We start from the raw sequence: 12,500 nt of genomic DNA on the forward strand, positions 1-12,500 counted from the left end.
GCAGAAGAGTCTTTCAGGAGTTGATTGTCACTGCTTCAGGAGTTGACTGTCCCTCATCCAAGAATAACTAAAAGTTCTGTTCTAGAAGAGTCATTTGTTGCTGAGGTCAGAAGCACTTGAGATAGACTGTCACTGCAGAAGAGTCTTTCAGGAGTTGATTGTCACTGCTTCAGGAGTTGACTGTCCCTCATCCAAGAATAACTAAAAGTTCTGTTCTAGAAGAGTCATTTGTTGCTGAGGTCAGAAGCACTTGAGATAGACTGTCACTGCAGAAGAGTCTTTCAGGAGTTGATTGTCACTGCTTCAGGAGTTGACTGTCCCTCATCCAAGAATAACTAAAAGTTCTGTTCTAGAAGAGTCATTTGTTGCTGAGGTCAGAAGCACTTGAGACAGACTGTCACTGCAGAAGAGTCTTTCAGGAGTTGACTGTCACTGCTTCAGGAGTTGACTGTCCCTCATCCAAGAATAACTAAAAGTTCTGTTCTAGAAGAGTCATTTGTTGCTGAGGTCAGAAGCACTTGAGATAGACTGTCGCTGCAGAAGAGTCTTTCAGGAGTTGAATGTCACTGCTTCAGGAGTTGACTGTCCCTCATCCAAGAATAACTAAAAGTTCTGTTTTAGAAGGGTCATTTGTTGCCGAGGTCAGAAGCACTTGAGACAGACTGTCACCGCAGAAGAGTCTTTCAGGAGTTGATTGTCACTGCTTCAGGAGTTGACTGTCCCTCATCCAAGAATAACTAAAAGTTCTGTTCTAGAAAGGTCATTTGTTGCTGAGGTCAGAAGCACTTGAGACCGACCGTCACTGTAGAAGAGTCTTTCAGGAGTTGATTGTCACTGCTTCAGGAGTTCACTGTCCCTCATCCAAGAATAACTAAAAGTTCTGTTCTAGAAGAGTCATTTGTTGCTGAGGTCAGAAGCACTTGAGACAGAATGTCACTGCAGAAGAGTCTTTCAGGAGTTGATTGTCACTACTTCAGGAGTTGACTGTCCCTCATCCAAGAATAACTAAAAGTTCTGTTCTAGAAGAGTCATTTGTTGCTGAGGTCAGAAGCACTTGAGATAGACTGTCACTGCAGAAGAGTCTTTCAGGAGTTGGCTGTCACTGCTTCAGGAGCTGACTGTCACTCATCCAATAATAAATTAAAAGTTCTGTTGTGGAGAATCCAATGAATCTTGAAACGTCTTATGGAGGTCCGGTCATCTTTAGAGAGAGAAGGCTAGAGAACATTCTTCGTAGATTCTTATTCCTGAAATAGAAAGAAAAAGAATTATTATACTGACAGAAGGTCCTCGGCTTGCAAACGTTTGACTTACAACCATTTGGAGTAACAAACACGAATCCAAAGTTCAGAATGAAATATTGTAGTAAACAATGTTTTATGATTTAATGAAATAATTAAGATGTTTGCAATATGTAACGTAACTATTCATTGACCATTACAGCTGAGAATTGTAAGCCATTGAGTTATGTGAAGCCTCTCCTAGGCCAAAATTTAATACTTTCTGTATTATCATATCTGCTATCAATAACACTATCACTGTTATTACTGTTATCAAGCCAAAACGTTATAATTCTTCAAACTGATTCTAGCAGATCTTTTTTAAGTTTTTTTTTTTTTTTTTTTTTATCTCCAGGTGTTCTTTCTTGCAGGTCTCGTTTAACCCATTGATATTATTGCCATAAGTGAGACATTATATGTGTTAGCTTTTGATTTGTGTTTTAAACTCAAGAAAATTTTGGTAAAAGAATAAAGGTAACTAATAAATGAAATAAGATAAATCTGATATATATATATATATATATATATATATATATATATATATATATATATATATATATATATATATATATATATATATATATATATATATATATATATATATATATATATATATATATATATATATATATATATATATATATATATATATATATATATATATATATCATATTCTTCTCTGTGCGTAGACAGCAGTATTTGAGAAGAAAAGTTTGTGTTCTTACCTGTACGCAAAGAACAGTATTTGAGAAGAAAAGTTAATGTTCTTATCTGTACGTAAACATCAGTATTTGAGAAGAAATTTAGTGTTCTTCTTTGTACGTAAACAGCAGTATTTGAGAAGAAAAGATTGTGTTCTTACCTGTACGTAGACAGCAGTATTTGAGAAGAAATTTAGTGTTCTTCTTTGTACGTAAACAGCAGTATTTGAGAAGAAAAGACTGTGTTTTTACCTGTACGTAAATAGCAGTGCTTAAGAAGAAAAGATTGCGTTCTTACCTGTACATAAACAGCAGTATTTGAGAAGAAATTTAGTGTTCTTTGTACGTAAACAGCAGTATTTGAGAAGAAAATATTGTGTTTTACCTGTACGTAAACATCAATATTTGAGAAGAAAATATTGTGTTCTTGCCTGTACGTAAACAGCAGTATTTGAGAAGAAAAGTTAATCTTCTTAGCTGTACATAAACAGCAGTATTTGAGAAGAAATTTAGTGTTCTTTGTACGTAAACAGCAGTATTTAAGAAGAAATTTAGTGTTCTTCTTTGTACGTAAACAGCAGTATTTGAGAAGAAAAAGTTTGTGTTTTTACCTGTATTTGAGAAGAAATTTAGTGTTCTTCTTTGTACATAAACAGCAGTATTTGAGAATAAATTTAGTGTTCTTCTTTGTACGTAAACAGCAGTGTTTGAGAGGAAAAGTTAGTGTTCTTACCTGTACGTAAACATCAGTGTTTGAGAAGGAAGGTCAGTGTTCTTTGTACGTAAACAGCAGTATTTGAGAAGAAAAGATTGCGTTTTTACCTGTACGTAAACAACAGTGTTTGAGATAAAAAGATTGTGTTTTGCCTGTACGTAGACAGCAGTATTTGAGAAGAAAAGTTTGTGTTCCTATCTGTACGTAAACAGCAGTGTTTGAGAAGAAATTTAGTGTTCATTGTACGTAAACAGCAGTATTTGAGAAGAAAATATTGTTGTTTTTACCTGTACGTAAATAGCAGTATTTGAGAAGAAAAGTAAATGTTCTTCTTTGTACGTAAATAGCAGTATTTGAGAAGGAAGGTCAGTGTTCTTTGTACGTAAACAGCAGTATTTGAGAAGAAAATATTGTGTTTTTACCTGTACGTAAACAGCAGTGTTTCAGAAGAAATTTGGTGTTCTTTGTACGTAAACAGCAGTATTTGAGAAGAAAAGACTGTGTTTTTACCTGTACGTAAACAGCAGTATTTGAGAAGAAATTTAGTGTTTTTCTTTGTACGTAAACAGCAGTATTTGAGAAGGAAAAGTTAGTGTTCTTACCTGTACGTAGACAACAGTATTTGAGAAGAAAAGTTTGTGTTCTTATCTGTACGTAAACAGCAGTATTTGAGAAGAAAATATTGCGTTCTTACCTGTACGTAAACAGCAGTGTTTGAGAAGAAAAAGTTTGTGTTTATACCTGTATTTGAGAAGAAATTTAGTGTTCTTCTTTGTACGTAAACAGCAGTATTTGAGAAGAAAATATTGCGTTCTTACCTGTACGTAGACAAGAGTGTTTACACGATCATGCTGATTTTCATAATATGTACTCCATACCAAGCAAGAGTAATGGGTAGGTTCCGACATACTTGTCTGTCGAATCAATAGGTCGCCACCTGGCATTGTCTGCAAATGAACACAGTCATTAAAACTGCCGTCAAAACAGTTATAGGCTATACTTAAGAAAATTATTTTCTCTTCGTTTCAATTCGGAAACAGTTTTTTATGTTCTCGTTATTCTAAATTTTGGAAAAGGAGATTATTATTATTATTATTGTTGTTATTATTATTATTATTATTATTATTATTATTGTTGTTGTTGTTGTTGTTGTTGTTGTTGTTGTTGTTGTTAGCTAAGCTACAACCCATAGTTCGAAAAGCAAGATACTATAATCCTAAGTTTATGTTCTCGTTATTCTAAACTTTGGAAAAGGAGATTATTATTATTATTATTATTATTATTATTATTATTATTATTATTATTATTATTATTATTATTATTATTATTATTATTATTGTTGTTGTTGTTGTTGTTGTTGTTGTTGTTGTTAGCTAAGCTACAACCCATAGTTCGAAAAGCAAGATACTATAATCCTAATTTTATGTTCTCGTTATTCTAAACTTTGGAAAAGGAGATTATTATTATTATTATTATTATTATTATTATTATTATTATTATTGTTGTTGTTGTTGTTGTTGTTGTTGTTGTTGTTGTTGTTGTTGTTGTTGTTAAAGCAGCCATCAAGACAGTTGTAGGCTATACTTAAGAAAATTATTTTCTCTTCGTTCCAATTCGAAAACGATTTTTTATGTTCTCGTTATTCTAAACTTTGGAAAGGGAGATTATTATTATTATTATTATTATTATTATTATTATTATTATTATTATTATTATTATTATTATTATTATTATTATTATTATTATTGTTGTTGTTGTTGTTGTTGTTGTTAGCTAAGCTACAACCCTAGTTCGAAAAGCAAGATACTATAATCCTAATTTTATGTTCTCGTTATTCTAAACTTTGGAAAAGGAGATTATTATTATTATTATTATTATTATTATTATTATTATTATTATTATTATTATTATTATTATTATTGTTGTTGTTGTTGTTGTTGTTGTTGTTAGCTAAGCTACAACCCTAGTTTGAAAAGCAAGATACTATAATCCTAAGGGCTCTAAACAGGGAAAAATTAGTCCTGCGGAGAAAAGAAACACGGAAATAAATAAACGAAATGAGAAATAATGAACAATTAAATATAATGTTTTAAAAACAGTAACAACATCAAAACAGATATTTCTCATACACTATAAAAAGAGCCTTTGTGTCAGCCTGTTCAACCTTAAAAAACATTTGCTGCAAGTTTGAACTTTTAAAGTTTTAACGATTCAACTACCCAATTAGGAAGATCATTCCCCAATGAACATTCCCAGGAGAGATTTAACAAGTTCAAATTAACATCAGTCAATAAGCTATGGTAAGCAACTCTTCTGGGAGAAGGACACTCCAAAATCAAACTATTGTTCTCTGGTCTTGGGTAGTGCTATATCTCTGTGCCCTGGTCTTCCACTGTCTTGGATTAGAGTTCTCTTCCTTGAGGGTACAATTGGGCATACTGTTCTATCCTATTTCTCTCCCTCTTATTATTTTATTATGATTGTTAATTCATCTTCTATAGCTTATTTTTTCCTTGTTTCCTTTCCTCATCAGGCTATTTTTCCCTGCTGGGGGCCTTTGGGCTTATATCATCTTGCTTTTCCAACTAGGGTTATAGCTTAGCTTTTATTAATAATAATAATAATAATAATAATTTCCTTGTTTCCTTTCCTCATCAGGCTATTTTTCCCTGTTGGAGCCTCTGGGCTTATATCCTCTTGCTTTTCCAACTAGGGTTATAGCTTAGCTTTTAATAATAATAATAATAATAATAATAATAATAATAATAATAATAATTTCCTTCTTTCCTTTCCTCATCAGGCTATTTTTCCCTGCTGGGGGCCTTTGGGCCTATATCCTCTTGCTTTTCCAACTAGGGTTATAGCTTAGCTTTTAATAATAATTTTCCTCATCAGGCTATTTTTCCCTGCTGGAGCCTTTGGGCTAATATCATCTTGCTTTTCCAACTATGGTTATAGCTTAGCTTTTAATAATAATTTTCCTCATCAGGCTATTTTTCCCTGCTGGAGCCTTTGGGCTTATATTCTCTTGCTTTTCCAACTAGGGTTATAGCTTAGCTTTTAATAATAATAATAATAATAATAATAATAATAATAATAATAATACCTTTTGCAATAACCTTTTATACATACCTCGTATTGTTGGTCAGAGTAGATTCGTGTGTTGTTCACATACCAAGCCACGTCTGTTAGGAGCCCTATGAAGCCACAGGGCAAGACAATGCTTTCCCCCACGGAGACATAGGCCCGTTTAGCATATTGGTAAATACGAGGAACGTAAGACATAGCACCTGGATATCTGCAGGATACACCAGGAATACCGCTCCAACCTACAAGAAGAGATTTTCCGTGTCATAATTTCATTGTCATTTCATCCTCCATATATATAAATCCATGAACGTTTTTTTAACTTAATTTTTATTTATATACTTGATGTACTTTCACTTACATAAAAGAGAAGCCAAAAGTTTGATTCCTTTATATAGAATTAGAGGCCAACCTCCTAGGAAGAAAAAAGTGTATTTTGGAAAGTCATCAAAATTTTCCACGCCGTTCTCATTTTGATTTTTCTGTTTCATCTTCCCATACTTCAACTATTTCATTATATTTTCTGCCCCTTAGAGTGTATGCAAAAGGGAGATAATAAATAGATGGTATAACTGCAAATACAATTACGTAAATAGGACTATTTCGTTATGCATTACATCGTAAGATTTAAAAACATTTCTTTGCGTGTGTATCGCATGGAGACAACTCGACTTGCCTCATTCTTCAGTTCCATTATTGAATAATGTCTCCAAACGATAATTAACTATTAACTATTAATCTCCTCCAAATAGAGATGAATTTTCAATATTATGAGGGTTTTCAAATCACTTACCACCAATAATGTCTCCAAACGATAGAGACTATCAACTATTAATCTCCTCCAAATAGAGATGAATTTTCAATATCAAGAGAGTTATCAAATCACTTACCAACAATGTCTCCAAACGATAGACTATTAACTATTAATCTCCTCCAAATAGAAATGAATTTTCATTATCAAGAGTTATCAAATCACTTACCAACAATAATGTCTCCAAACGATAGAGACTACTAACTATTAATCTCCTCCAAATAGAGATGAATTTTCAATATCAAGAGAGTTATCAAATCACTTACCAACAATAATGTCTCCAAACTATTGACTATTAACTATTAATCTCCTCCAAATAGAAATGAATTTCCATTATCAAGAGTTATCAAATCACTTAACAACAATAATGTCTCCAAACTATTGACTATTAACTATTAATCTCCTCCAAATAGAAATGAATTTTCAATATCATGAGAGTTATCAAATCACTTACCAATAATAATGTCTCCAAACGATAGAGACTATTAACTATAATCTCCTCCAAATAGAGATGAATTTTCAATATCAAGAGAGTTTTCAAATCACTTACCAACAATAATGTCTCCAAACGATAGACTATTAACTATTAATCTCCTCCAAATAGAAATTAATTTTCATTATCAAGAGACTTATCAAATCACTTACCAACAATAATGTCTCCAAACGATAGAGACTATTAACTATTAATCTCCTCCAAATAGAGATGAATTTTCAATATCAAGAGTGTTATCAAATCACTTACCAACAATAATGTCTCCAAACGATAGAGACTATTAACTATTAATCTCCTCCAAATAGAAATGAATTTTCATTATCAAGAGAGTTATCAAATCACTTACCAACAATAATGTCTCCAAACGATAGAGACTATTAACTATTAATCTCCTCCAAATAGAAATGAATTTTCATTATCAAGAGAGTTATCAAATCACTTACCAACAATAATGTCTCCAAACGATAGACTATTAACTATTAATCTCCTCCAAATAGAAATGAATTTTCATTATCAAGAGAGTTATCAAATCACTTACCAACAATAATGTCTCCAAACGATAGACTATTAACTATTAATCTCCTCCAAATAGAAATGAATTTTCATCATCAAGAGAGTTTTCAAATCACTTACCAACAATAATGTCTCCAAATGATAGACTATTAACTATTAATCTCCTCCAAATAGAGATGAATTTTCAATATTATGAGGGTTTTCAAATCACTTACCAATAATAATGTCTCCAAACGATAGGCTTTTAACTATTAATCTCCTCCAAATAGAAATGAATTTTCATTATCAAGAGTGTTATCAAATCACTTACCAACAATAATGTCTCCAAACGATAGGCTTTTAACTAATAATCTCCTCCAAATAGAAATGAATTTTCATTATCAAGAGTGTTATCAAATCACTTACCAACAATAATGTCTCCAAACGATAGGCTTTTAACTAATAATCTCCTCCAAATAGAAATGAATTTTCATTATCAAGAGAGTTATCAAATCACTTACCAACAATAATGTCTCCAAACGATAGACTATTAACTATTAATCTCCTCCAAATAGAAATGAATTTTCATTATCAAGAGAGTTATCAAATCACTTACCAACAATAATGTCTCCAAACGATAGACTATTAACTATTAATCTCCTCCAAATAGAGATGAATTTTCAATATCAAGAGAGTTATCAAATCACTTACCAACAATAATGTCTCCAAACGATAGACTATCAACTATTAATCTCCTCCAAATAGAAATGAATTTTCATTATCAAGAGAGTAATCAAATCACTTACCAACAATAATGTCTCCAAACGATAGACTATTAACTATTAATCTCCTCCAAATAGAAATTAATTTTCATTATTAAGAGAGTTATCAAATCACTTACCAACAATAAGGTCTCCAAACGATAGACTATTAACTATTAATCTCCTCCAAATAGAAATGAATTTTCATAATCAAGAGAGTTTTCAAATCACTTACCAACAATAATGTCTCCAAATGATAGACTATTAACTATTAATCTCCTCCAAATAGAGATGAATTTTCAATATTATGAGGGTTTTCAAATCACTTACCAATAATAATGTCTCCAAACGATAGACTATTAACTATTAATCTCCTCCAAATAGAAATTAATTTTCATTATCAAGAGAGTTATCAAATCACTTACCAACAATAAGGTCTCCAAACGATAGACTATTAACTATTAATCTCCTCCAAATAGAAATGAATTTTCATTATCAAGAGAGTTATCAAATCACTTACCAACAATAATGTCTCCAAACGATAGACTATTAACTATTAATCTCCTCCAAATAGAGATGAATTTTCAATATCAAGAGAGTTATCAAATCACTTACCAACAATAATGTCTCCAAACGATAGACTATCAACTATTAATCTCCTCCAAATAGAAATTAATTTTCATTATCAAGAGAGTAATCAAATCACTTACCAACAATAATGTCTCCAAACGATAGACTATTAACTATTAATCTCCTCCAAATAGAAATTAATTTTCATTATCAAGAGAGTTATCAAATCACTTACCAACAATAAGGTCTCCAAACGATAGACTATTAACTATTAATCTCCTCCAAATAGAAATGAATTTTCATTATCAAGAGAGTTATCAAATCACTTACCAACAATAGAGACGGTGTAGTTACGATGCCAGTTATAACTCCTATTAGGTATATCCAACTGGAGCCTGTAGTGTCCCTATTGAAAAATGAATAAAATGTACATATGAAAGTCTATTTGGAACTTTCCAGCCCTTAATCCCCGGGGGTTATTTTTTTTCAAGCACATTTTGCAGTATATATTTTTTCAAATTGCTCTAACAGCCTTAATTTTCATCATAGAGAGGTCAGGTTGGTCTCATTCTCTTGGAAAATGCCTGAATTTTCTCAAAAAATTATCAAAAATATGAAAAAAAAAATGTATAGCATTTTTTTGCAAGGACGTACCGGTACGTCCATGGGGGTAAAGAGATGAGCTTTGTGAAACGTACCAGTACGTCCTTTGGGGGTAAAAGGGTTATCATTATAGCAGTGATAGAGTATATGTGAACTTGTATATATTCACTCTGAATAATATGATCAAAGCTTACATTTCTTTTTTGCTTGATATCAAAGAGTTTTGATAACTTACTCGATCACTGTGTTTAGCACAGTCGATATAAACCATGGTTGATACCACAAGACGAGATGAGTTAAGCGACGATGTGGCCAAGTTGTTATTAACATTCTGAAAAGAAGTAAAAGTAAGAAATTACTTCAAGATTACTTCAAAAGGTAACAGATTACTTCAAGATTACTTCAAAAGGTAACTAATTACTTCAAGATTACTTCAAAGGGTAACAAATTACTTCAAGATTACTTCAAAAGGTAATAAATTACTTCAAGATTACTTCAAAAGGTAATAAATTACTTCAAGATTACTTCAAAAGGTAACATTATTTCAAGTTTACTTCAAAAGGTAACAAATTACTTCAAGAGGTAACAAATTACTTCAAGATTACTTCAAAAGGTAACAGATTACTTCAAGCTTACTTCAAAAAGGTGACAAATTACTTTTGGGTTAATAATATTTAAACATTTCGTATTTGCCAAAAGAAGTTGTTATTGTCTACTAAAGTCAAATTAAACATTCCAATCTTGTCCAGTATATATGAGCAATCTCTAGCTTGATAAGGGAATATCATTGTCCCTTGCCTCTGCCATTCAAGAGTAACATTTAAACCTTCCAGCAGACTAGAAACTAGAGGTGGTTTCTAACTCGTAATTGATCTGAAACTAGAGGTGGTTTCTAACTTGTAAATGACCTGAAACTAAAGATGGTTTTTAAACTTGTAACTGACCTGAAACTGAAGGTGGTTTTTAACTTGTAACTGACCTGAAACTAAGGGTGTTTTTTAACAAGTAACTGACCTGAAACTAGAGATCGTTTTTAACTTGTAACTGACCTGAAATTGGAGGTAATTTTTAACTTGTAACTGATTTGAAACTAGAGGTGGTTTTTTAAGTAGTAACTGGCCTGAAACTAGATGTGGTTTCTAACTTTTAAATGACCTGAAACTAGAGGTGGTTTTTAAGCTTGTAACTGACCTGAAACTAGAGGTGGTTTCTAACTTGTAAATGACCTGAAACTAGAGGTGTTTTTTTAACTAGTAACTGGCCTGAAACTAGAGGTGGTTTCTAACTTTTAAATAACCTGAAACTAGAGGTGGTTTCTAACTTTTAAATGACCTGAAACTAGAGGTGGTTTTTAACTTGTAACTGACCTAAAATTAGAGGTATTTTTTAACTTGTAACTGACTTGAAACTAGAGGTGGTTTTTTAACTAGTAACTGGCCTGAAACTAGAGGTGGTTTTTAACTTGTAACTAACCTGAAACTAGAGGTGGTTTCTAACTTGTAACTGACCTGAAACTAGAGGTGATTTTTAACTTGTAACTGGACTGAAACTAGAGGTGGTTTCTATTTTGTAACTGACCTGAAACTAGAGGTGGTTTTTAACTTGTAACTGACCTGAAACTAGAGGTGGTTTTTTAACTTGTAACTGACCTTAAACTAGAGGTGGTTTTTAACTTGTAACTGGCCTGAAACTAGATGTGGTTTTTTAACTTGTAACTGATCTGAAACTAAAGGTGTTTTTTAACTAGTAACTGACCTGAAACTAGAGATGGTTTTTAACTTGTAACTGACCTGAAATTAGCGGTATTTTTTAACTTGTAACTGACTTGAAACTAGAGGTGGTTTTTTAACTAATAACTGGCCTGAAACTAGAGGTGGTTTTCAACTTGTAACAGACCTGAAATATTAGGTGGTTTCTAACTTGTAACTGACCTGAAACTAGAGGTGGTTTTTAACTTGTAACAGACCTGAAATATTAGGTGGTTTCTAACTTGTAACTGACCTGAAACTAGAGGTGGTTTCTAACTTGTTACTGACCTGAAACTATATGTGGTTTCTAACTTGTAACTGACCTGAAACTAGAGGTAGTTTTTAAACTTGTAACTGACCTGAAACTAAATGTGGTTTTTAACTTGTAACTGATCTGAAACTAGAGGTGGTTTTTAAGCTTGTAACTGACCTGAAACTACAGGTGGTTTCTAACTTGTAATTGACCTGAAACTACAGGTGGTTTCTAACTTGTAATTGACCTGAAACTACAGGTGGTTTTTTAACTAGTAACTGGCCTGAAACTAGAGGTGGTTTCTAACTTGTAAATGACCTGAAACTAGAGGTGGTTTTTTATCTAGTAACTGACCTGAAACTAGAGGTGGTTTCTAACTAGTAACTGACCTGAAACTAGACGTGGTTTCTAACTAGTAACTGACCTGAAACTAGACGTGGTTTCTAACTAGTAACTGACCTGAAACTAGAGGTAGTTTTTAAACTTGTAACTGACCTGAAACTAGAGGTGGTTTTTAACTTGTAACTGACCTGAAACTAGAGGTGGTTTCTAACTTGTAAATGACCTGAAACTAGAGGTGGTTTTTAACTTGTAACTGACCTGGTGAATGATAGTGTTGTTTTTGTACCAGGTAATTCTGGTTCCTGAAGGGACGTTGACTTCTTCCCTGAGGAGGTAATCTGCGTTGACACCCACAAACTTTCGCTGCTCGTAGACCGGGTTAACCCAAGGGGCTTCTCCCTCAACATCTACTGCCGCAGCAGGAGCCTGTGATGGCGTTGGGGTCGTAGAGGGTTCTATGGATTATAAAATGGAAAATCTTTTAAGATTTTTTAAATTTTCGAAAATTTTAAATTTGAATTTTTTTTAATTTATGGAAATTTTTAAAAATTTGAAATTTGAGTTTAATTTTAATTTTCTAAATTTTTGAAAATCTGAAATTTGAATTTTTTTTCTTTAATTTTTGAAAATTCTGAAATTTGAGT

General features: G+C 32.2%; 1 protein-coding gene across 1 annotated transcript in view; it reads right to left on the reverse strand.

Annotated features, from left to right (window-relative positions):
• LOC137656078 (uncharacterized) overlaps positions 1 to 12,500 on the reverse strand; it is a 16,402-nt gene that overhangs the window by 471 nt on the left and 3,431 nt on the right. Inside the window, exons 4-9 of the mRNA XM_068390252.1 lie at positions 12,115 to 12,311; positions 9,749 to 9,844; positions 9,241 to 9,316; positions 5,829 to 6,025; positions 3,515 to 3,643; positions 1 to 1,247 (exon numbers count right to left, since the gene is read on the reverse strand). The exon at positions 1 to 1,247 is cut by the window's left edge and continues 471 nt beyond it. Coding sequence (XP_068246353.1) covers positions 1,242 to 1,247; positions 3,515 to 3,643; positions 5,829 to 6,025; positions 9,241 to 9,316; positions 9,749 to 9,844; positions 12,115 to 12,311 — 701 coding nt within the window. The 3' untranslated portion in view covers positions 1 to 1,241. The remainder of the gene's footprint in view (positions 1,248 to 3,514; positions 3,644 to 5,828; positions 6,026 to 9,240; positions 9,317 to 9,748; positions 9,845 to 12,114; positions 12,312 to 12,500) is intronic.

This window comes from Palaemon carinicauda, chromosome 17, assembly GCF_036898095.1.
Source record: "Palaemon carinicauda isolate YSFRI2023 chromosome 17, ASM3689809v2, whole genome shotgun sequence".
NCBI classification, from domain to species: Eukaryota; Metazoa; Arthropoda; class Malacostraca; order Decapoda; family Palaemonidae; genus Palaemon; species Palaemon carinicauda.